The sequence below is a fragment of the Mauremys mutica genome, chromosome 8, assembly GCF_020497125.1.
Source record: "Mauremys mutica isolate MM-2020 ecotype Southern chromosome 8, ASM2049712v1, whole genome shotgun sequence".
NCBI lineage: Eukaryota > Metazoa > Chordata > Testudines > Geoemydidae > Mauremys > Mauremys mutica.
Window position 1 is genome coordinate 34,325,187 of NC_059079.1, and position 26,790 is coordinate 34,351,976.

Sequence of the window (26,790 nt, forward strand, 5' to 3'; positions counted from 1 at the left end):
AAAAACAAAAACCTGAATTTGGGGTTAGAAAAGTGGGGGCGTCTTATACATGGGGGCGTCTTATACATGGAAAAATACGGTATCTTCATCATGTGCATTTATTGTTTATCTCCTTCTTAAGCTCCAGGTACAATACAGCCATATAGCGGCAGTTATGAGGAGATTCCTTTCAGCAACCTGGTTTAGCTTTTTAAATTGCCTGCTTTCCTTCCTGGGTTCTCCAGCTGGTGAGCTAATTACCTCATTAACTCATCAGGCTACCAGTTCCCTCCTACCTTCAAGCCACTCAGTGCCCTGCTTTTTCTAGGTGACCAGGTGCTGGCTTTAATAGAGCCCAATTTGAAGCAGCTCATGGCACCCTGCCACAGGGCTACAGAGCTATGTTTTCTTGCCTGCATCAGACAGTTTGGTCTCAGGAAAGTTCTCTTGCTCACAGCTAGAACCGCAGGAATCCTATCTATTCTGATATCACATATCAACAAAGTGAAATGCTCTTGGTGCTCTTTTTATTGATTTTTTTCCCCTTCCTCATTTTATTTACTTCTAAGGGTTAATTTTGTTGCTTATCTCTTATCAGTGCCACTTCCTTCTATAACAGGCTTGTGTCAAAGATTATCAAATAAGAAGAGGTGAGGTAACTAATGGAAAATCTTGAGTGTGCTTCAATTCCATGAGCTCAAGCAAAGCAAACTAAGACTTTGTGCCTCTGCACTGAACTTTGGGACTTTACAGGGACTTTATTGTTCTGCAGTTTACAAATACTACTTTCCAACTATAGCATCTTTTATCCAAGGAGCTGGGAGAGATTTATAAACATTGATATACACCTCTACCCCGATATAACACGGTCCTTGGGAGACAAAAAATCTCACCGTGTTATAGGTGAGACCGCGTTATATCAAACTTGCTTTGCCCACCCCCGTTCCTTGTTCCCTGACAGCCCCCTCTAGAGACCCCCATCCCTAATCACCCCCAGGACCCCACCCCCTACCCAACCCCCCTGTCCCCTGACTGCTCCAACCCCTATCCACCTACCCCCCACCCCCTGACAGGCACTCACCAGCAGCAGCTGGAAGCGGAGCAGCCCGGCCCCAGTCCACTCCGCCAGCTCCCAGCCGTGGCGCTCTGATTCCCACTGTCGGTGAATGCAGGGAGGTTGGGGAAAGGATCCCGCCCCCCCCCCCCGCACTCACATGCAGCGGGAAGCAGAGCGACGCGGCCCCAGATCACTCCGCTTTCCTTGCCCCGGCCCCAGCCATGTCGCTGTGGGGCGGCTGGGGAAAGGTCCTGCACTCACCTGCGGCGGGAAGTGGAGCGCTGGGGCTGGGAGCTGGCAGAATGGAGCAGGCTGCGGCTGGGCTGCTCCGCTTCCCGCCGCCGGTGAGTGTGGGGAGGTTGGGGAAAGGACGCCCTCTGTACTCACCGGTAGCAGGAAGCAGAGCGACGCAACCCCAGCCCGCTCCACTCCGCCAGCTCTCAGCCGCAACGCTCCGCTTCCCGTCGCTGGTGAGTGTGGGGAGGTTGGGGAAAGGACACTCCCCGTACTCACCTGCGGCGGGAAGCGGAGCGCTGCGGCTGGGAGCTGGTGGAGAGGAGCGGGCTGGGGCCGGGCTGCTCCGCTTCCGCCACTGCTGGTGAGTGTGGGTGGGGGGGGGGAGGGTCCCTTCCCCCAAGCAACACGGCTGGGGCCAGGGCGAGGGAAGAAGAGTGGGCTGCTTCCGGCCCCCCGGTAATCCTCCGGGTCACTCTGGGACTGCAGGGCCCCCAAAAGTGCCCTCTCACAGACCTGGGGGGGAGCCCCTGACCGCCCCAAGACCCTCTGCCCCTTATCAAACCCCTCAGCCCCGGCCTGGCCCGGCACCCTTAACACGCTGCTCAGAGCAGTGTGTCAGAGCTTTACTGTGTTGTATGCGAACCCGCGTTATATTGGGTCGCGTTATATCGGGATAGAGGTGTATTAATCCTCACAAGGTGAAGTACAGCAGGCTATAAATAAGCACAATGAAAAAAATTTAGAAGACAAAATTAAAGATGCAAAAACTAAAAAGATTTAAAAACTACATTAAAAGAAAATTAAAGACTAACAGCTATTGAGATGTTCCCTTCTTTGTGCAGCAAGATCAAGAGTGAGGTCACAACAATTCTGGAAATCATAATTATCATCTGACATTGCACAAATCACAAGATATTGTTCTGTGTTGGGTCCTACACAAATAACAATTTATTTATTATAAATAAATAAATAGAAATATACCTATCTTGTAGAACTGGAAGGTACCCTGAAAGGTCATTGAGTCCAGCCCCTTTCCTTCACTAGAACCAAGTACTGATTTTGCCCCAGGTCCTTAAGTGGTCCCCTCAAGGATTGAACTCACAACTCTGGGTTTAGCAGGCCAATGCTCAAACCACTGAGCTATCCCTCCCCACTTCTTATTCCTATATGTATGTTTTAACTAGCTATTTAGAAGCCACAGGATTTTTCCCATTAGGAAATTTTTATTCTAAGACAGGTCAAATTCTAGGCCTAAACTACTTGACAGTTCATTAAAATGAGGGAACAGGAGAGGGGAAGTGGAAGACATGGGGCTACTACGCCCTCCTTCTGTCTTACAAACTTGTTCCTCCATGCTTCCCTCCCCAGCTCCAAAATCTTAATAATTAACAAACATCTCAACTATTGACAAAAGTATGGGGCCTACTCCTGCTGGAAAGGTTACAAGCATCAGAATTAGCACTTAGTTTATTATCTTGTCACAGCATCACTTCCTGTTACCAAGCACACTGGTGAATGACCAACACAGAACCTTTTCTTCCTCTCTGCCATATTCATAGATTCATAGGCACCAACTTTTCCAGGCACCGGTGGGTGCTCGGCCTCACCCCCGCCCCGACTCCACCCCTGCCCCGCCCCATCTCCACCCCCTCCCCAAATCCCTGCCCCGGCCCTGTCTCTTCCCCGAGCGTGCTGTGTTCCCTCTCCTCCCCCCTCCCTCCCAGCACTTGCTGCTGCGAATCAGCTGTTTCACTACAGGAAGCGCTGGGAGGGAGGGGGGAGAAGCAGAGCTGCAGTGCGCTCAGAGAAGGCGGCAGAGGCAGAGCAGAGGTGAGCTGGGGCACGAGGTGGGGCAGGGAGCTGCCAGTGGGTGCAGAGCACCCACTAATTTTTCCCGTGGGTGCTCCAGCCCCGGAGCACCCACGGAGTTGGTGCCTATGCATAGATTCTAAGGCCAGAAGGAACCACTGTGATTGCGTAGTTTCACCCACATATAACACAGGCCATAGAACTTCCTCAAAATAATTCCATCTGTTTTTTAAAAAATCCAATCTTGATTTTAAAATTTCCAGTGATCACAATCACAATCTTTGGTAAATTGTTCCAATGATTAACTACTATCTAAAATCTTAAGCCTCTTTTCTAGTCTGAATTTGTCTCATTTCAAAGTCTAGCCATTGGATTGTCTCTGCTAGACTGAAGAGCCCATTATCAAATATTTGTTCCCTATATAGGTACTTACAGACTGTAATGAAATCACCTCTTAATCTTCTCTTTGGTAAGCTAAATAGAATCAACTCCTTGAGTCTATCACTATTAGGCATGTTTTCCAATCCTCTAATCATTCTTCAGGCTCGTCTCTGAACCGTCTCCAACTTAGCCACATCCTTCTTGAATTGTAGACACCAGGACTGGACATAGTATTCCAGCAGTGGTTATACTAGTGCCAAACACAGAGCCAATATAACCTCTCTTCTCCTACTTGAGATTCCCATTTATGCATCCCAGGATCACATTATCCTTTTTGGCCACAGCGTCACACTGGGAACTCATCTTCAGCTGATTATCCACCATGATCCCCAAGTCTTTTCCAGAGGCACTGTTGCCTAGAGTCCCCATTGTGTAAGAATGGCCTACATTCTTTATTCCTAGATGTGTAACTTTAATATATATGTATTAAAATGCAAATTCCTTGCACCCGGCTTACCAAGTGATCAAATCACTCTATCGGTGACCTCTCCTCTTCATTATTTACTTCCTCCTCCCCAACTTTTGGTGTCATCTGAAAATTTATCAGTGATGATTTTGTCTTCTTCCATGCCATTAATACAAACGTTAAATAGTGCAGGTCCAAGAACCAATCCATTCATGACCCACTAGAAACAATGCCTGCTCAATGATGATACCCCATGATGCTGCCAGGTATGACCCTGAGCAAATCAGCAGTGACTACAGAGCTCTGGGAGTGAGGTGCCTAAATACCTTTGAGGATCTGAACCTAAGGGCTCAGTGGTGTAAAATGCCAATTCTGTGGAAATTGAGGATGCCAGCACTTTCAGAAAGCATTCACATCAAGAAGAATCACCCCTAGCATTTCCTTGGATGTTCCTATATTGCTTGTCCAGGATTGAGTTTAGAATGAGCATTAACTTATGCTCCAGAATGTAAATGATTATGAAAAGTTTTCAAGTAACTCCAGAACTTCACTGTTGTCAGAGGGTCAGATAAAACATACTATGCTGTCTTGTCTCAAATTACTTTAGACATACTACAACCACCAGGAGTCAGACTCTCAGACTGTAGGGACAATACTTGTAAAGGTGTACACAAAAATATTGGCCAATTAGTTTAAATCATAGGACTGGAAGGAACCTTAAGAGGTCATCTAGTCCAGTGCCCTGCACTCAAGACAGGGTTAAGTATTATCTAGACCATTCCTGACAGGTGTTTGTCTAACCTGCTCTTAAAAATCTCCAATGACGGAGATTCCACAGCCTCCCTAGGCAATTTATTCCAGTGCTTAACTATCCTGACAGGAATTTTTTCCTAATGTCCAACCTAAATTGCCCTTGTTTCAATTTAAACCCATTGCTTCTTGTCCTAGCCTCAGAGATTAACGAGAACATTTTTCTCCCTCCTTCTTGTTAACAACCTTTATGTACTTGAAAACTGTTATCATATCCCCTCTCATCTTCTCTTCTTCACATTAAACAAACCAATTTTTTCAATCTTCCCTCATAGGTCATACTTTCTAGACCTTTAATCATTTTTGTTGCTCTTCTCTGGACTTTCTCCAATTTGTCCATATCTTTCCTGAAATGTGGCACCCAGAACTGGACATAATATTCCAGTTGAGGCCTAATCAGCGCTGAGTATAATTAGTGTTAGTGTGTAACCTAGCAGCTTCGCCTTTACTAGTGTGGACCAAATCCAGACCTGGCTCTAACTTTTTAGACCAGAGATGAATTTGTAGCTGCATTTGTAAAGAGAAAAGTGTCAAATCTATAAGGCCTAAATTTCAGATTGGCAGGGGGCGGAGGGTAATCTTTTTGATATATGACCTATTTCTTTCTTCTACTTCCCCAAAGGCCCTACCTCACAGTGAGAAATGTGGGATCATTTAATCAATTTAACTTAAACATTTAAAAAAAAACTTTAAAAAACAGTTACTAAATAGAGAATATTCATGATGTAACAGAGGCCTCTGAATATCAGAATATATTCTCCCCAAAAAGAAACAGTCCTTGGCGGTGAAGCTAATTATTAAGTACTCTATTTTCTAAGTGTTTGTTTCACACGATATAATTACTTCTTTTTTTCCCCCCAATCTGATTAATTTGATTGCAGTACTACTGGATTGAATAGGATCGGACACTGAAAACAGATTAATAATTGGCTATCACTGATTACATACACTATAAAATATTTGGGAAAGGATTTTGATGTTTGAAGTGATACGGTACCTTCACATATTCCATAGCTGGATCCAGGATATTCTGACCTCTACAAAGGAAAAACACAGTAGTGAATCAAATGTTGTCTTATGCCAAAGAGATGCTTTCAAGAGCAATAAGTTAAAATAGTTATTGTTAAACTCTAACCTAGAAAAATCAACATTTTGTTGCTCTAATGCCTCATACTCTCTCTGTTCTAACAAATATAAGCAGCCGTGTTTCCCTCCTGAATGTCATTACTGAACTCTATTAATTCATTTGAAAACTCATTACACAGTTTTGAACAAAGAAAATCTTGAGAACAGTATCCCAACAGATGGCTAAAAATAGCTAAAAGGCTATCTTTTGTAATCCTATATGCTCTCTAAAATTCTTGAATATTATGCAAGTGAAGGGCATTTATTTGCTTTAGAATGAGGAAGACAGCTTTCTTCACTGAAAGAACTGAAAGCAAATCTTTTGTCTGAATACTTAAATGCCTTGGAAGACATTTTTTCCCCCCAAACTTGAGGTAACCCACTGAAGGATTTCCATTTGTTAAATTTACTTGTGATCATATTAAAGTAACGAATATAAGTCATACAAATCATACTGAAATAATGAAAAGGCAGTTTTCTAAGTGCTTCTAAATTCAAATGAAGAAAACAGATCTGATTTTCTAATTGATGTTAACCCTAAAAGTTGTCTAGAGAAGACAGGGATAATGCAAGAAAGTGAAAAGTGAAAGTACAGCATCTTTCAGTTTCATTAGAGATAAAGCTTTGATGCGTAGGAGGATGGGAGTTAAACCTGTATTTATAATTGAAGAAACTAACGTGGTTCTTGCAAGCTCTGTTACAACCATAACTAAGCCACAATATAGTCACTGTTGTAATTACTTGCCATAGAAAAAGAACATTAAATCAATAGGGCTCCATTTCTTTTTTTTAAAAGAGTCTTCTTGCTATTTTCCCATCTGCACAAATGGCAAATATTCCCAAAGCTGTAGAAACCTAGAAGACGGTCCACTCGTCACAATTACAGCTCTTTCTACAAAATGCAATTAATAAAAACCCCAAGTATTTACAAGATTTTTGGTTTCAGAGTAGCAGCCGTGTTAGTCTGTATCCGCAAAAAGAACAGGAGTACTTGTGGCACCTTAGAGACTTGGAAGAGGACTGGCTTACAAAACCTACAAGTTGTGCTTGGATTTTTTCTGTAGAACTTAAAGGCACATATAATACCACAGTGTTCCCTTTAAAAAATACCTCACAACTAACACACACACAAAACCAGACACACCTGTAAAGGAATATGAGTGACAACCATGACATGGAAAATTTGTATAAGGCTATTGACAGGACTTAAATTCTCATGTATTTCCTGGAACCCCCTATGTTCTCATGTATTTCCTGGAACCCCCTATGTTCCCCCTCTCTCCATTCGGGGCTCGGAGCTTCAGCCCCATAGGTTTAAAAATATTTACTGAAGCTCTGCTCTGGACAGCTCTGGCTGAATTTAAGCCCTGGCTATTGATCATATTACATCTGGAAACAGCATCTTGCACGGTGGGGGGTTGTTATGATATAATGCTTCTAATGTAATATGCAACTTCAAAATGTGTAGGAGTTGAGTTTCTCTGGAATCAGTCTGACCTGGAATTCTTTGTCTCCACTTCCTCAGTGTTGTCTGAATGTAGCTTTAAATAAACTCAATAAACTAAGGTATTATATATCTAATTTGCCGGTCTGGGCGCTTAACTTTTAATCCAAAACATAACAATTGGGGAAATAAAACACCATCACCATCCCCCAAAGACATTTCTACAATGGGGAAAATTTAGCTGCCAGGCTGGTATCAGTAGCTGCTATGGTTCATTATAGAGTCATTCACGGAGGCCCAAATCCCATTCCCAGCTAAATTAATGTGTTTTGCTGCTGAGTTCAGTGGGAATAGGATTCGGCCCAGTGTAAAAAGCTGCTTTTTCAAAGTGACTTGCAAAGAAAAAGAGATAGGTTTGTACACTTATTTCTCTTTTATGATGCATAAATAAGGCCTGAAAGAGTAATTATTTATTTGCTTGGCTTTCTATTTGATTTTTACATGAAAAATTAGGAATGGAATTAAAAAAAAAAACACTAACTAGTGGCCCAATTCTACTTCTATTAAATGCTGAATGCTTTTGAAAATCCTGCAGTTGGGTCTTGTCCACCCTGTTTTTCCTGGACAACTGAAGAACTATGTGTCATGATACCCAAAATACCAAGAGAGTGAAACATGAGCATTAAAATTAACAACTAATTTATTTGATAGCTTCTGAAATAGTAATGAATTCATTTCATCCTATACTATGCTTAGTTATACTGTGTTCAGCTATACCCATTGTGAGGAATGGGGGATTTTCCTAGTGCAGATAAGACTACAGAGTTTTCTAGGCTAAACAGGGCCTAGAGATATTTAATGTAAAAAAAACTAAAAACTTTAAATCCATCCAGATCTTTATCCACCATAAAGAAAAAAAGAATTCACATACATTTTCCCCCCTGTACAGATCACCCACATAGTAATAATTCTTTGAAAGTTCGTAACACAATCCATCAGAGATATTCAAAGCCCTTTGCAAATATGGATTAATTTTACAATAGCCCTATAAGATAGAGTGGGAGGGATTATTTTCTCCACTTAAAAATGGAGGAAATGGCACACCGACAGGTTTAGCATTTTTCTCAAAGTAACACACCAAACTGGTGATTGAGCCATGAGTAGAACCCAGGATCTGCTGAATCCCAGAGCTGTGTTAGTCACATGTTCTCTCTGTGCTGTATGCACAAAACAATCAACACCACCCAAGACCACCATATGTAAGTATGAAAAAATGCACACACAGTCTGATTTTATATTAAGCAGATTGGGTTACCAACAAGAAAGGGGTATTTTGAGATTTTCAAATGACTTCAGGTTGGATGGCAGGTGTTGCAGTCCCAGCCATCTCTAAATGAACTGCAGCTGACAATTTGAATCAATACAATATAATATTAAGTTCTGTCTTTCATGTAATGTTATTAAATTTCAAATAAAGCTAATGTTTATCTTTTTATTTAACTTGAGTTTAGAGAGCTCTTGATTGGTCTCCGTTTACTTACAGTATGTTTGCATTAGAGAGCAATGCTTGACTTGTGTAGTATGTAAATTGTGGGTCCACAATTTAGTTTACATTTTACATTTGGCTCCTAATGATCAGATAAAAGCCTTATTTCCATGTAAACAAAGGTACATTTTATGTAGGTGTGGCTTAATAGCTTTCCCCTTACAGTGCTAATAAGTACTTTAAAAGAAAAACCATTCTAACAAAGCAATTTGCCACTTAGACATTTACATTTAAACCATGAATTACCCAAGTGATATGTTCCCCAATGCACCACACCCCCAGGGCAGACAAGCTTGTCTCTGTCACCAACAGAAGCCGGCCCAATAAAAGATTTTACCTTACCCAGATACTAGTCTGAAGCAGATAGTAACACATTTTGGATCATCTGAACACCCTGCAGTAGAGTCAACACCCTTCCCCTCTTAACAGGGGAACAAAATCTGCCAGAGTTTCTTTCGTGTTGATGTAATCTGGGATTGGCAGGGTTTGTAGCGGTAGTTCTCAAGGTATCTCGGGCCACGTCTACACTACAAACATTGGCCACCGCAAGTTATGCCGGCATAAAGCTGCCATAGTTTGTATATTGCTTGTGCGCGTGTATACTTGGCTCCTTGTGACCTTCTACGTGTACTCACCAGAAGTGCGTGTGTCTATGCACAGTGCTGTGTACCACGGGTAGACATCCCACTGTGCACGGTCTTTTGGGGAATTTTGGCAATGTGTGGTGGAGCAGAAACAAGTTGCTCAGGAGTAATTGGGAACAAAGGGTCAAGTTCCCAGCATGCAATTTTCCCCATCCCATATTGTCATCTATATCCCATAATATTAGCATCTTTTTGAAAAATCCAATGAACGCACAGGGCCCTCCTTACTATCCGCCATCCCTGACAGAACCATTGAACCTGCACAGCTCTGCACTATTGTCATGAGTATTGCAGGCACAGGACACATGATCCTCGAGTATTTGCAGAGCTGGAAGAACCACCGAATCAGCAGGAAACATGGTGATTTTTTGGAAGACAGATTGCTGTGGGACATAGCAAGAACCAATTTAAGGCTGTTGGCAGCATTCACAGAGCAGCTGCGCCAATTCTGGGTCTGAGAAACGAGAACTGACTGATGGGAATCACATTATAATGCCGGTTTGGGACGATGAGCTGTGGATGCAAAACTTTCAGATGTCCAAGGCCATGTTCCTGGATCTGTGTGCCAAACTCACCCCAGTCCTCCCATGCAAATACACCAGAATGAGAGTTGCATTGACAGCAGATAAGCAAGTGCCAGTTGCACTGTGGAAACTTGCAACAGCGGATTCCTTACCAGTCAGTGGGAAATCATTTTGGAGTTGAAAAACCCACTGCAGGGACCATTGTCATGCTAGTGTGCAGGGCCACTAATTGTGTCCTGCTATGCAGGACTGCGACGGTGCAATGTACGGCACATAGTAGATAGATTTATAGCAATAGGAATCCCAAACTGTGGTGGAGCAATAGACAGCACGCATATCTCTATTGATCACTGGGGATGCTTCACTGACATCAGTGTTGACTGGCCAGAGAAGGTGCTTGACTAAGGCTACAATTTTGTCATGGACATTTTTAGTAAAAGTCATGGACAGGTCATGGGCAATTAACAAAAATTCACAGAAGCCATGACCTGTCCCTAAGTTTTACTAAAAATGTACATGACAAAACGGGGGGGGGGGGGGGGTCCAGCACATTGCCCTGCTGTGGCTGGGAGCTGCAGCCTCTGCCCTGTGTCTGGGAGCTGGGAGGGACCCCCACCCGGGGCAACTGCGGAACTGCTGGGGGATTCCCCTCCACCACCCCCAGCAGCTGGGAAGCAGTTGGGGATTGCCCCCTCCACTGGTGGTGGCAGAGGTACCCCGCAGCTCCTGGCCACCATGGGAGGTGGGGGTACCTTGCAGCTCCCAGAGGCTGTGGGCTGAAGTCACGGAGGTCTGCAGAAGTCATGGATTCCATGACCTCCGTGACCAAACCATAGCCTTATGCATGACACTCGTATTTTTAAGACTACACAACTGTTCAGAAAACTACAAGCAGGGACATTCTTTCCTGACTGGCAGATTACCATTGGTGGTGTTGAAATGCTAGTAGTGATCCTGAGGGACACACCCTACCCCTCGATTCCCTGGCTCATGAAGCTGTACTCCAGCCACGTCAACAGCAGCACCCCAAAAAGATTCAACTACTGGCTCAGCAAGTGCAGAATGATCATTGAAGGCATTTTCGTTAGATTGAGGGGATGATGGCATTGTTTATTCACAAGATTAGATCTCAGAGAGAAAAATATCCCAATGGTTATAGCTGTCTGCTGTGTCCTGCATAATATCTGTGATGCAAAGGGAGAAAAGTTGCTGCTGGATGGAAGTGGATTGGCTACCTGCTGAGTTTGAACAGCCAGACAAAGGCCTAGTAGAAGAACTCAATATGGAGCTATATGGATGAGGGAGGCCTTCGGAGAGCACTTTAATAGTGAGGCACAGTAATGCGTTGTGGTGTACTGTGCTTTACTTGGCCCTCCTATTTTGGGGCCTGTTAGGAATTGTGTGCTGCTTGGTGTACATTTGTGAATATAACACTGTCAATGTACCTATTAATTTTGTGGTGCTTGCTGTACAATTATGATTATTACACTGTGTCACCAATCCTATGAGTTGTGTCATACTGTACAGTAACATGTAACTAGATGCTTTCTATACCACTAGGCATTCTGCAGCATATGTTGTGAACTAATAAAAATGAATTATTTTCCAAATAATAAAATTTTATTCAGTAACAAAAGCAGTGGGGGAAAAAATCTTTGCAGTGTAAAAGCAAATACATGCAAAACTTAATAAATTAATAGTACAGAATTTAACAAGGGCAAAGAACATTCATGTCCATTTTAATCTACACATCAACCATGGTTCTCACAGGTCAGCATATGTGAAGCTGTGGCTGTCCTTAATGTTTCGTAGTATGGAGGATAGGGATGCCCCTGACACCACATGGAATGTTGAGAGTGTAGGGAGGTGCTGTAATGGAGTTCTCCATGGACTGCAAAGGGAGGCGAGCCTGTGACTGTTGAACCTGTAGGTCCACAAGAGTCTGCAGCATCTTTCTTTGTTGCTGTAGAACCCCGATTATGTCCTGGTGCATCTTCCTCTCCTTTTTCCTGCTGGGACTCCTGGGCCTTTCCCGGTCTGTTCTTGCCTTCTCAATGTAGCCTGAAATATTCACCTTCCAGGTCCTCTGCTCACGGTCTGGCACAGCACTGGTTTGCAGGATCTCACTGAACAGGTCATCCTGAGTGCTTTTCTTTCTCCTCCTCATCTGGCTCAGGTATTTCATGAGTGTGGAGGGGGAATGCTGCAATCACAGCAGCTGCAGATAAAACACACAGAGGTATCATTGTCAGTACAGTTGCAATGGAAAGTGAAAGTTGAGGTTCAGGACTCCTTTTGCTCTCCAAAGTTTTAAACAAGACATGCTTTTTGACATGTCTGCTTCAAAGTGTTTGTGCACAGCACCACTCACAGCACTGCACTAGCTATTGTGAGTTTGGTGCTCCAGGCATGAAGGAAATGAGAAGGAATTGCTTGGTTGGATGAAACTATGAGTATAGGGCAATGGCACTGAATATAGTCATGGTTTCCCACAGGCAGTGGTGATTTTAGCTGATATTTAGCTGATTTTAGCTGCTAATAGCACAGTTGCTGTTAGCACTCCAAAGCCTATATGCTGCTAGCCTGTTAACTTTGGCAGGCTCCATTGCAGTAATCACAGAGTAGTGTGGGAAAATGTCCTATCAAGGAGGAAGAAATAATGCTGCCATTGCAAGAAGCCTTTGGGAGAGGATTGCAGAATACCTCCATGAAAGTTGCATCAAGATCTCTCAGGAGGATTCAAGGGACATCCCTGTGTACATAAACAAGCTGCTCCGCATGTCCCCTTGAATCTCTCTCTACAGGGGAATGAAAAGCAGAGGATAACTCTACCTCTCTTTGTTGTACTGCTACCTCTTCTAGTCTGAGTAAATTAATGAAAAATCACTAGCTAAGTCCTACTAAGTTGGGGATGCCAACTGAACATCATTGTAATGGGAAATTCATTTATACACTTACCTGAAGTTTTTTTCCCTGCATCAGGCTCACCCGTGCTCGACTGGAGGGACTGACTGACTGAGGTTGAGTCTCAAACAAGGACCTCCCAGTTGCATTTCCCACATCCTTCTCCTCCTCCTCCTCACTGTTCATAGCAGATATCTGGGTCTCAGTCTCCTTTGAGGTACCTATGGTGGCACATGGGGTGGTGATGGGGTCTCCATCAAGTATCAGGTCTGAGGCTTGGCAGTGGATTAACTGTTGGCCTCCTTGGTCTTCTGATATGCCTGCCACATATCCTTCACTTTCATGTGGCACTGCTGTTCATCCCTTTTCCTGAATCCCCCATGCAATCTGCTCGTTGACGTCCATTTCTACAGCTGCTCCACAGCTGTGCATCCACAGCCTCTTCTCTACACAGGCCCAGGAGCTCCAATATCGCCAATCTACTCCAGCTGGGCAATCAGGAAAAGGCATTTCAAAAATTCGCAGGGTTTTAAAGAGGGGGGAGTGTGGCACTTCCAGTCTCTGTGAGCATAGATGTCGACTCCTTGGCTGGAGCACCCACGGAAAAAAACTAGCGGGTGCTTAGCACTCACCGGCAGCCAGCGCCCCACATCCCTCCCAGCACCTTCCGCCTGCTGGCAGCCCGCCAATCAACTCTTCCCCACTCCTGCCCAGCGCCTACTGCCCACTGCAAGCAGCTGTTTTGCAGCGTGCAGGAGGAGGAGGAGGAGTGGACATGGGGCATGCTCAGGGGAGGGGTCAGAACTGGATGGGAAGAAGCAGGGCCAGGGGTGGGAAGAGGTGGGGCCCTGGGAGAAGGGGATGGGGGCTGGGGCGAAGCAAGAGGTGGGACAGAGGTGAGGACTTGGGGGAAGGGGTTGGGTGGAGATGGGACCTGGGGCAGAGCGGGGGGTTGAGCACCCTCCAGGTCCAGAGGAAGCTGGCACCTATGTCTGTGACCCCTGAGCAGTGGAGTTCCCAACTATGACCAGAGTGGTCAGCATTGGGCATCGTGGGACAGCAGCTGGAGGACCGAGCTCTGTATGTCGACCATTTGAGGAGGTAGTGTTACTCTGTGACATTAAACAGCACCCTTTTATTCGGGGAGACAAATTTAAGCGTAGACACATGTACAACATAAGTCAATGCAAGCTGGCTTACATCAACCTAACTTTGTAGTGTAGGCCAGGCCTCAGTATGGGGCTTTAGTTAAGGCAGGAATAAGTGTTGCCTTAATGCCCCCCTTTTGCATGAACTGCTTTCGGCAGTGGCATTTAAGGGGAGAGAAGACGCTCCCTCATTCTACTCCATGGTATTTATGCCAATTTTCAGAGTGAGGTATTTGGTACAGATATTGTTTTATATCGTCTTAAAATGATTTGTGCATTATTAGTGAGGAAGCAAGAAAGGAACTAAAAAAGGCAATAATTGGGAAATTTGGGGGCTGCTTTAACTTGTGCTCTGCTGCAGTGTCCCTTTATGGGCTATTTTGCTGCACCCCAGAATTGGAGCCAGAGTCTCAAGTATTTGAAAACGTGGAACCCAACAGCTGAACTACTCCACCAAAGAAATTCAGGCTCTTTGTCTCCTGAGCTAATATATTCAATTCTGGAGTATTTATCCTTAACTGGAGATGATTTTCTGTACACTATCTTGTGGGATTGTAGATTTAACTTGTTTCAGCCTGAACGTGTCTAAGGCCTTGTCTGCACTAGCAGGGTTTGCTGGATAACTACACTGGCCATCTTTACTCCGCTCATGGATTCATTTTTTCATATGGTTCTGTGTGTACGTTGTTCAAATATAAATAGTTATTGCCAGAAATATAAAGTTATTAAAATATGTATATTTCATTTAGTAGATATTCTTATTTTAATGCCAGGGATAAAACCCCTGTTCCAGCAGTTCGTGTTAACATTAAAAGGCACTTGCACGTATAAATCCCCTTTGCGCTGAAATGAGAGAACATCCCTTAGGGGTTATTGGTAAATTAATTAACCAAAAAGGTTAACAGTTCAGGCCATGGTACAATCTCATCTCAAAGCACAGGAATTCACCCTTACAACCTACATTTTCATTGCTAAAATTTGCATGGCCAGATTGAGAAAACAGCCCTAAAGGACAATTCACTGGAGGCTGCTTCTGTTTAGACTGATCTTATTAATGTATAAACCTCTGTGCATGGGAATGAGGATAGACATGTCCCTCAGTGTAATTTCCAGAGTGTTATTGAACTCTACCTCCACAATATACAAAAGCTTGGTTTTAAACTTCATACATGAGAAACATACCAGAAGCTAGAGAAAATTAACTCCCCCCCACTGTAATTTAAAACAATATAGTGTAAGGACAAAAATACTTGTAAAGAACAAATAATCTAACCCAGCATTTTTCAAATGTGGCCATACACGGCCACCAGGGCCTTGCAGCCACAGCCTCCTGGGCTCTGATGGGGGGGGTGGGGTGAAGGAAGGGAAGGGGAGGGCAAAGTGGCAGGTCCTCTGCCTCCCTGTTGGTCCTGAATGTACTTCCTTGGTGTTGGTTGCTGTGGCCGCTAACAGGGGTTGGGCCAACACCTGTGGCACCACACTGGAGGAGCTGGCAGCTGGTGAATTCCCCACATTCCTGGGATGGTGGGCTCAGACCCTGGGCTCCAGCTGGGTGGCAGCAGGCTCCAGCCCCTAGCTGCGGGGTTCAGGCTCTAGTCCAGGGGTCGGCAACCTCTGCAGATGTGGTGTGCAGAGTCTTCATTTATTCACTCGGATTTAAGGTTTCGCGTGCCAGTAATACATTTTAACGTTTTTAGAAGGTCTCTTCCTATAAGTCTATAGTATATAACTAAACTATTGTTGTATGTAAAGTAAATAAGGTTTTTAAAATGCTTAAGAAGCTTCATTTAAAATTTAATTAAAATGCAGAATGCGCCCCCCAGAGCGGTGGCCAGGACCTGGGCAGTGTGAGTGCCACTGAAAATCAGCTCGCGTGCCGCCTTTGGCACGCATGCCATAGGTTGCCTACCCCTGCTCTAGTCCCTTGCTGCCTCCCCCATCCTTCCATCCAGGACTTAATTTGTCCCCAGGCTTGGCAGGGCTGAGTAAGTCTGCTGTGAAAAGTGATACCTGTATATTGGGTAATATCACTTTTCACAGCAGACTTACTAGCTAGCAATAAATAAATTACAATGATTTGGACATGTCTATGTGCATATTCATTTGTTTTTCCTAAAGCTAATTAAGTACTTCAGAAAAAAGTGTGAGTGCGGCCACCAGCAAAAGTTGGTGGCCACAGTTTGAGGCCACCAAAAAGTTTGTCTTGAGAACCCTAATCTATGTTAGCAATAATGATTTAGAATAGTATAGCAGTAAAAAAATATTTAAAAATCTAGTTTACTTTTCTCTGTGCGTTTTACATTTATCTCCGCTTGGACACAGACAATAAACTAGTCACTTCTACCAGGGCCGGCTCTACAATTTTCACCGCCCCAAGCAGTGCACCAAATTGCCGCCCCAGCGGGGGCAGTCCGTGTGCCCTTAGGGCGGCAGGCGCATTTCCACGGCGGTGGGAATTCGGCGGCAGCTTCTATGTTTAGCTGAAGCCGCCACAGACAGCTAAACATAGAAGCTGCTGACAAATTGCCGCCACCGCGGAAACGCGCGTGCCGCCCTAAGGGCACACGGACTGCCCCCACTGTCCGTGGCGGCAACTCGGCGCGCTGCTTGGGGGCAAAACAACAGAGACTGCCACCCCTTGCAGATTGCCGCCCCAAGCACCAGCTTGGAATGCTGGTGCCTGGAGCTGGCCCTGACTTCTACATTAGTTTATAGTCAGATCTGCTCTCAGGTTGTGAAGTACAGTGACCAGGCACACAGCTGTAATGTCTGAGCTGCAGACCCTCCAAGATAAAGTATATTTATTGGCAGAGCAAAGTGGATCTACACTCAACTTGATATTTGTCTGTAATGCAATAACTTTTGACCACATCATCTGATTAATTCAAAAATTTCAGGGAATGATCAGCACATCCCTGGGCAGGAGAACCCTATTTATTTTGGTGGAAATCAGAAAAACAGATGAGGGAAAATGTGGGGCATGCAGAGCCCCTTGCATCTGGTTAGCAGAGCCAAGAGCTTCAACCACCTCTGTAACTTTCTATAGATCAAAGAACTGGTTGATGGCAGCCATTAACACATTCCAGCACAACAATGCCTTCCAATACAGTTGAGGAAATGTTAACACAGTGAGTAACTTATCTCCCACACAGAAAGAGAAGAAATAAGAATGGGGACAATGGTATAGGGGAGGAAGGGGAGACACAGAGCCCGCTCCTGGGCAAGCTGGGGAGGGGGTGTTGTGGTGATTGCAGGAAGTCCATGAAATACAGGGGAACGGCACACAGGGACAGAGAGCGAGAGAGAGAGGGGTGGGGGGGCCAAGAATAGAAAATTGCAATGTCTGTAATACATTAGCCTATGGAAGCAACAGTGTCTCTCTCTCTCTCTCTCTCTCTCTCTCTCACACACACACACACACACACACACACACACACACAGTGATATACTAACTTTCGTGGCTGTACGCCAACATAACTTGCATCAGCCAAAGTTTGTTGCATAGACATGCCCTGACCCCCAGAATTAAAAAAAATACAAATAGGTGTTTTTATTTATTTCCAATGTGTGGTGTGGTTTTTTTTTTAAAAAGGAAAATATTTCTATTTGTCTAATGTTTTGTAACATTTGGGCCTAAACTGACCTGACAATTAACATTAAGGCCCTACTCTTAATGTTAATGAACTCCTGTGTCCATGCAGAGCCCCACTAAAGTCTGTCTGTTCACAAAAAGTTGCAGTATCGGGGCATAAGATTAACAAACTGCTGCTGCTGATGTATGTATGTAAAATGTAACCTATAGTTCCATATGTAGAAAGTGTAGTTTGGTTGTGGTATGGGAGACTCTAACTGGCTTTCTAGTTACACTTTACATAATTAAGTAAGCATTGAAATTTCAAGGGGAAAGAAACTGCTCCATCTGCTATGTGGGTAGCACTGAAGCACAGAAAAAAGACTTGTGTCCTGCTGTGAAATATCCCACTGATGCCAGTGTATTGTTTGAAAACAGATTTACAGGAATGTTTAATTGAAATAATTCTGTCATGTTTTTCCTTTTTTAAATAAATGTTTTTTTAAAAAGGGAGAAAGAAAAAAAAACATTGAAAGTGTTGCGAGAAAAGGGAGTACTTCTCTTCTGTACAATCTTTCAGTTTATTTCTCCAGAGGTGACTGAAATTTGCTATCTGATCCCATATATGTGAAAAGAGTACCTGTGTAGATGTCTCATCACAAAATAAATGGATGAGTGTTTAGAGAAACAGGAAAACACCTCCTAGCTTTTATTAAATAGCATGTAGATTCACATCTGATATATCCAATAAACAGATACAGTCTTGGACAATAAAGTATGCCCTACCAGCCTATTCCTATTTAAAGGAAATTGTCAACTCATCATCATCATCTCATAAATTGGGGGGAAAAATTAACTAAGAAGTAAATGTTGTTTCAGGTGTTACACTGGTTTGTAGTTTTGCAAACACATTTTCCTGTTTTGAAAAAGGAATCAAATGGGAAACAGATGAAGACCTTGATCCTGCAAACATGTGAGTAACATATATGAGTACTCCCACTGAAGTCAATGGGCATGGCAAACATCACTATAAATTAATGTTTTATTCACTTCTCTCCATAAAATAAGAGAAACAAGACATATGTGAAAGTGTAAATGTTAACAGAGATGGACAATACTCCACAACTTTAGCTTAATTTTGATTGTACTTTGATTTTCAAAATGCATCTACCATATGCTTGAGGTGCTCATACAATAAAGGCAATTAAAATATTACAAAATAAAGCATTACACAACCAGCCCATCTGGACTATTGATCATCAGGATTATCAATGAGTATCCCTCCCGAACACCTAACCCACCCCCCTTTCTTCTAAAAGCCCGTGAGAACAGCTTGTCATGAAGGTCAGTAGGCCTGTGCTCTGCTGAACTCAGGGAGAAGTGAATCCTAGAGTGTCCCTAAAAACACCCTGTGCCTCCAATTCCCTTGCATTTAAACCAGGGGACTGTTCGCTCAAGTGGATCTCACCACAAGGACAGAGGAGATCTTTCAGATACTCAGGACCCAAACTATATAGGGTTTTATTAATCAAAATACACCTTGATTGATTGCTCCCAGAAATTTTGTTCTTTCATATGTTCCAAGGCCTCACTCTTACAAAGTATTACCCGAGTGTTTCATTTTAGGCACTTCATTGTAACTGAGTCTCCTGGAATAGTCAGTGGAGCCACTCAACATTATTGTATCTTTCTTTATTATGCTTAACCTTACACATTGTAACAGTCTCATTATTTGAAGAGACTTTTATAGAGTGCACAAACCCCACCTAAGCACAGGGGATGAGAGGGCCAATAATGACATGCACAGTATATTCTTAATGATCAGATAAACTATCTGCTCTAGAACAGCAGCCTGTGATAGCAATGGACAGGCCAATGCTAGATTATAGCACTTAATCTGAAACCACAGGAGAAAAGCTTGCTGAAAGAGATGACTTGAGTTGTTGTCAGAAGGCCAAAAGATTGTTTATATTTAGCCAAATTTCAATTTGGATACACCAAGAAATTAAAATCTTTGTGACAGGAAAAGTCTTCAACACCAAATTCAGCATCAGAAAGAGGTGTCCATATTTATAGTTTGACGGCTAGTTTTCAAATGGCCAATTATAAAAGTGGCTATATTTAATATCATCATGAATGTAAGGCGCTGTCTACACTACAGCTGCACCCACGCTGAGACAACCTGGCTGCCCACTACTACTGTTAAAAGAGGAGTTCAGTCTTACAGCACAGACAGTTTGAATATGCATTTTTAACTGTGTCCCTGGAATCATGACAAAGATTTGGATACAAATCAACTCACATCCAAGGCTTTGGCATTGTTCGGGAAAACAAAGTGGAAGTACTGGTATGTGGTAACTGAGTCAATAGACAAAAAAGTGTAATAGTCAGGTCTCTTGACATAGTGGTATTTTCAAGATAGACAGGGCCTTTAAGGGGCTTCCTTTTAAGGATCGAAACATGTCCAGAAGGAAAGAAGTGAATATTACAGGTTATACTGTTACAATTCCATGTTCTCAAAAACAATGATCAGACAGTCTAATGAAAACCTGACTTTTACACATGAAAAACATTCTAGTTGAGTACAGCCAGCACAGGCTAAAACAGTCATCCCAAAAAAATTAAAGGAAAAGATAAGGTCAGAAATAGAATCCCTCAGCAACTGCAGCACAACATCTTATGTAGTTTACAGAAGCAGGCAAAATGTTTGGAATCCAAACCATTTCCAGTCCAACTTATTTACCAGACTGACCCAGATTTTAAAATGTCATTATGGCCAAGGAATGGAATTAGAACTGAAAACTGCCTTTGCAACTGTAAATGCAGAAGAAATGGATATTGAAATGAGTTCAGCCAGTAAAAGCATGAACATCCTGTATAATTGGAAATATTCCCTGTAAATTAATTTTCACTTTGTAGATTTTTTTAATTTGCACAAATTAATGCACAGTTTTTCTTACTAGCAGCTGCTAAGTGTCAGCACTTCCTAGGAGAGGCTAGGCTGGAGCATGAAAACAATGTAATGCAAATATGTGACCAACCTCTTATGTGCTAAAATACTACAAGGCATTCAAACAAAATGGTTCCATTATATTTATGTATGTTCTTAGGATTGGGGGAAAGCAGCTCTTCTTTCATGCCACCAAATACTAAGCTCCACATGACACACTTGTCATTTATCTTTGGTAAAGGAAGTCTGGTAGGAATTCTGCCCATATAAAACAACTCAGAGACATTAATGTGCATATGTATTAACAGGCCATGGTCATAAAAGTTACTTCTTCATGCTAAATCTTGCCTGGTTTAGAGTTTGTTATAATCTTAACATTTGGCCCAGGTTCCTTGAAAGGACCATGAAGCTTCTATAAAATCTGGGTCCAATTTCAGGCCCCTGGACCAGTTTATAGTTTCAAATCAAAACTATATGAAATTCTGTATGATAGTTTTGCTATGAAACCCATCAGTTTCAAATGAAGTTCATGCTGAATTTTTCTATTGATCTCAGAAATACCTAAGCCTAAGCGCCCTATCCCTTTATCTGAGTGCCAAACACTTTGGGGTTTGTTCAATCTGAAACAAACCAAAACTCAGGGAATCAGTTCCCAGCACAGATTGAAACAAAAGAAAACGTTGGCATAAACCGCTGTACAGTAACGCTGCAGCAATTCACATAACTAACAAGAAATCCATCAATTCTGGAAAAAATAATCCACATACTTGTTTAGAATGGGATAGACTGAGTTGAAATGACATTCTCTACTTGGCTATTAAAAATGTAACTCATTACTGGTAATTGGAATTGAGCATCCATTTTTCTCATTATGCTATCGACCATAGAGCTTTATTTTTTCTTTAAGTGCTCTTATTTTCAAGGTACTGTAGTTATAAGAACATACAGAAAAATTGAGTAGTCCAGCTGCCACCATATACCTAGCAATATAAAGAAGTGGTGTATTCCATTATCTCTGCCTTTGGAAACACCAGTGAGAGGATAGGTTTCATAGCGATAGCCATGTTAGTCTGTATCAGCAAAAAGAACGTTCTTTTTGCAGTGAGAGGGTGGCTTCAGAATTGGAAAGTCGTTGTTCCTTTCTGACACTTTGCAAAATCAAGTTCTTATCTGTTATGCTTTCTTGGATTATCTTCAGAAATTCCTGTGCCTCTCCTGCGAAAGAACAGCTGAGAATGCTCACATCTTAGCTCTTACATTGAAATCATATTTGTCTATAAGGGTCTGGCAGTTATTATGGGGGTGCTACTGACAGCCAACTGAAATCTTCTTTCCTAATGAACCTCTCTCCTCAGCTTAGGATCCAGGGCAATGAACTATGCAAATGTCTTCAACAGTTGCCTTCACCACCAGCTTTGCACAGAATGGGTGGGACCACTAACAGGCAACATTCTTATGCGCAATGATAATACTAGTTTGCATTATTTTTAGATGTAACATGTTTATAAAGGATATCTTGCTGTGATAGAGAGTAAGGGCAAAATTGCATGACCTCCAGCATTGGAAGACTAGCTTCCAACTTCATTGACACAGTCAATGGGAATCATAATAATCAAAATATAGGTGACCTCGGTTACTTTGCTTCCTTTGCTGGCCAACAGTGCCCCCATTTGTACTGTTAGAAAAGAGATGGGTCATATACCATGCCCCTCAGACTTTTGCTTGACTGGGGGTTTGGTTGCTTTTGTGGTAAGCCTATTCTTTCAAAAAATTGCGTAGATTTTTAAAAAAAGTGAACATGTGGTCTGAGGTGTTTAATAATTAGGCACATTTGATACATTAAAAAGTAAACAAAGCTTTGAAGGAACTTGCTTTTTAGCATCTGTATCAAATATCTACACAAATGTAGATTTTGTTTGGCAGAAAACCAGAAAAAAAAAAAAACCAGTTTACAACAGGAAACTTCTGACTTCACTAGAAAAATGTTCGTGACTCTTCACACTCACCTCTCATAGTTCCAGAGCAGCTAAATTAAATACTTCATATTCCTATTCTCTCCGGTGGTGTTCTGGAAATACACAGTTCACCAAAAGGTGTGGGGAAAGAATCTGGGCTGATCTCAAGTCATGCAGAAGACTAGACATTCACAAAAATCCAACCCGAAACTAAATAAAAGGATGTAGAAAGTGGTGGGTTTTCGGATGTCAGCCAAAGAAAGCAACCCAGAATGGCTACGTCTCATTACAAGGAAATACTTTTGAGTAATTCCAGTGTTTAAATAAAAACATTCAAATTAATCAATGAACAAGATCCGTGGACCTGGCGTCAAGGGAAATCTTTATATTTACTTGACAACATTCAAGAAACACTGCAGTTTTTCCTGCAGAAGAAGGGTTCCATCTTGATAGCCAGCAGATTTCAAGAGCTCTGTCAAGTGACATGCACAAAAGAGTATGTAAGAGCCAACCAATGGATGCAGGTGATTGTGAGTGAAGATTCTACAATATCCAATATGACTTCAGGCAAGAATTGTTCAATTCCCTCCACTGGTGTTCCACAGAATCAGATTCAGGTCTTGTCTTCACGGCTCAAAGGAGTTGCATTTTTTATCTTGCTGTAGCTAACCTTGTGAAGCCAAGGCACTTTAGCTTTATAGCAAGGTAAACTAGTGACCTCAGAACAAGTCCCCTGCAGGGGGTGAGGGGTGACCTCACCTAATTTACCTTACTGTAAATCCTTGTCTTTAATGTGTTAGTTACCTTATGGGGAAAAAAATATATCCCTTTTAGCAGTGAAGACTATACCATAAAATAAAGGGACAAACTTTACCAGTATGAGTCAACTGATTAATTTCTTATGTGTTAGGTTTTGTGCAATTTCTGGCATCTCCCACGCTAGCATGGGAGGACAAAGACAATATACATCCATGTAACCAAAGTAATTTGTTTATGGATCATATTTTATTCTCTATTTGTCTAATGCACCCTATTCCTGTGGCATTAGACATCTTCCCTCACTCAGGCCCTGCTATCAGCCTGTGTATTTGTCCCTTTCAACTGAGTGCTGAGAGCCACTACAGCTGGCACAGAACAGCAGTCAGGAGTGAAAGAAGAAAACGCCTCTCTAGGGCAGCATTCAGAAAAAGAAAGAAAGCAAAGGAAGCTTTTCTATCTACGCAGGAAGGAGCTCTCCTGAGATACATAGACACAAATGTGAAGATATGAGTGGTGAGAAGATGCCTGATCTTCCAGTTAGTCAGGGTGCAGGTGACCTGGCAGCAACTGCAGCATCCATATCTCCATCTCAAATGCATGTAACCGTGCACATTCCTGAAGAAAAGTGTAGATCAGAGAAGAGTGTGGCGGAGGCGCAAGAAACAGCTGCTGCTGAGTTTAGTTCCTTAAGGCTAGATGATCCAGGACTGTGGACCCACTTGAGCAGTAGCCTGAGGGACTTCCTTGTACTGCATGGGCCAGAGCAAGTGGAAAACTTCATGTTCCCCAAAGACAATTAAAATAGAAGTTTCCATCCAACACATTACTGGTGTGAAATCCCCAATGGTGACAAAGTGGAGAGGCCATGGCTTATGTACTCAAAACCCCAGAATGCTGCATGCTGTTTTTGTTGCAAACTCTTCCAGTCTAATGTTCCAGACACATTGGGTTCTACAGGAACAAAGGACTGCAAAAATCTGGCTAGAAATCTGGCATGCCATGAGAAGGCAGCAAAACACCAGAGAGCATTCCATAGGTGGAAAGAGCTTGAGATGAGACTAAGGTTAAAGGCCACCATAGATGATCAGCATCAAGAGAAGATTGCATCAGAGTCTCTTTACTGTCAAAATGTTCTGAAAAGGCTCATTGCCATTGTGAGAATGCTTGCTACCAAAACTTTGCACTGCATGGCACTTCAGATCAGCTGTATGTGTCAAACAATGAAAACTTCCTTAAAATCATGGAGCTGATGGCTGAGTTTGATGCAGTACTCCAGGAGCATCTAAGAAGAGTCACCACCCAAGAAATGTACACACACCACTACCTTGGAAAAACAATTCAAAATGAGATCATACAGTTACTGGCAACAAAAGTCAAACAGAAGATTGTGGCAGATCTGAAGTCAGCAAGATACTACTGTGTTATTCTGGACTGCACACCTGACATCAGTCACACGGAACAAAATGACTTTAATGGTGCATTTTATAACAGAACCTAGTGAAAATATCCCTGCAATGGTGACTGTCACAGAGCATTTTCTAGAATTTATTGACATTGATGATACTACAGGAGCTGGTATGACAAATGTGCTTCTTAAAAAGCTGGAAGATACAGGAATTATGATAGCTAACATGAGAGGTCAGGGCTATGATAATCGTACCAACATGAGAGGAAAGAACAGAGGAGTGCAGACATGGATCCGAGTGTTAAACCCTCGAGCTTTTTTTGTCCCATGCAATTCTCATTCATTGAACTTGGTGGTCAGTGATGCAGCATCAGCTTTGAGTGAGGCTGCTGAATTTTTTAATGTAATTCAAAGCATCTATGTATTTTTCTCCGCATCAACTCATTGATGGCAAATTTTGAAGCAACATCTGGGAACATCCTCTTTGACACTGAAACCACAGAGTGCCACATGATGGGAAAGTTGAGTGGAGGCAAATTGGGAAGATGGATGATGCCATAGTTGCCATTATGGAGGATAATGCTATGACAGGAACTGTTTGTGGGAGAACAGCGGCAGAGGGAAATGGAATCACCAGAAACATACATATCTTCAAATTTCTGTGTGGCATGACATTAGTGTTGTGGCATGACATACTGTCTGAAATAAATGTTGTAAGCAAGAGACTCCACGGTGTTGACCTTGATATATCTGGAGCAATGGAACAACTGGACAAAGCAAAGTCATACCTACAGTCCTACCGGTCAGATGAGGGATTTCAAAACGTCCTGAAGAGTGCACAGAAGCTGGCAGAGGAACTTCACACTGAAGCTATTTTCCCACCCATTCAAGAATACAAGAGTCACCAAAGAAGACGACATTTTGATTACGAGGCACGGGCTAATCCCATAAGAGACCCCAAACAACAATTCAAAATTGAATTCTTTAACCAGGTGCTAGATTGTGCTATACAGTCAGTTGAAGAACGTTTCATGCAGCTCAAGGAACACAGCAGTATATTTGGGATGTTGTATGATATTCCGAAACTCCTCACTGTACCTGAAGACCTACACCAGCAATGCGGGGCACTAGAAACAGTGTTGACACATGATGTCATGCGTGATATTGATGCGAGTGATTTAGGTGATGAACTGAAAGCCCTTCCAAGATACATTTCAGCAGGATGAACTCCAAAGGCTGTTCTGGAATATATGTGCACAAATAAGATGACCACCCTCTTTCCAAATGCTTTTACTGCTCTTAGCACACTTCTAAACACTTCCTGTAACAGTTGCCAGTGGAGAACACAGCTTCTCCAAGCTGAAGTTAATAAAAACACATCTATTTTCCACAATGACACAGGCGAGGCTGGTTGGCCTTGTAAGCAACCATCTCAGTAGAGCATGAGCTGACCCAGACTGTGGACCTTCAGGAAGCAATTCAAATCTTTGCAACCAAGGCGGCACAGAAAGGACCACTTTGATTATTCAAACAGATAAAAATGTCAGTGTTTACTATGCAGACAAGAAAAGTTACATTTGCTGTTCAGGCATTTGAAAGTTAAGTATTACTTAAAATCTTTGAACAAAGCATTTTAAGCATTTTAAGTTGATACCCCTTTATTGGGGTAGGTAGCAGAGCAGTACCATGAGAGGAGTAAAACAGGAAGAAGGTAGAATTGAGACCTTTCAAAGTTTTGGCCCAAGCAAGGGGGCTATGGGGGCGTCATTTGAGCGCCTCGCCTCAGGTGCCAAAATGTTGTGGGCTGGCCCGGTCCACCGGGAAGCTGACACCATGTTAATTTTTGCAGTGTCTCCCTGCCTCCCATTGTGATAGTTAAGTGTCTGTCTCCCCCACTCAGTAGTTTGATGGCTTTGTTTACCTTTTCTGTAAATGTATTTCTATTGCCTCCTTGCTCAATTTATATTCTATATCACCCATACATACACCACACGGTAATATTAATTATGAGCATGTTACCAATTTGCATATTATACCTTACAGGAAACCTTTTAGATATAGATTATGACACTATCA

The 26,790-nt window shown here is 42.7% G+C and overlaps 1 protein-coding gene across 4 annotated transcripts in view; it reads right to left on the reverse strand.

Annotated features, from left to right (window-relative positions):
- BCAR3 (BCAR3 adaptor protein, NSP family member) overlaps nucleotides 1–26,790 on the reverse strand; it is a 123,705-nt gene that overhangs the window by 53,715 nt on the left and 43,200 nt on the right. For all 4 annotated transcript variants that reach the window (XM_045028859.1, XM_045028860.1, XM_045028862.1 and 1 more), the window contains one exon: nucleotides 5,737–5,776. In XM_045028859.1, coding sequence (XP_044884794.1) covers nucleotides 5,737–5,776 — 40 coding nt within the window. The remainder of the gene's footprint in view (nucleotides 1–5,736; nucleotides 5,777–26,790) is intronic.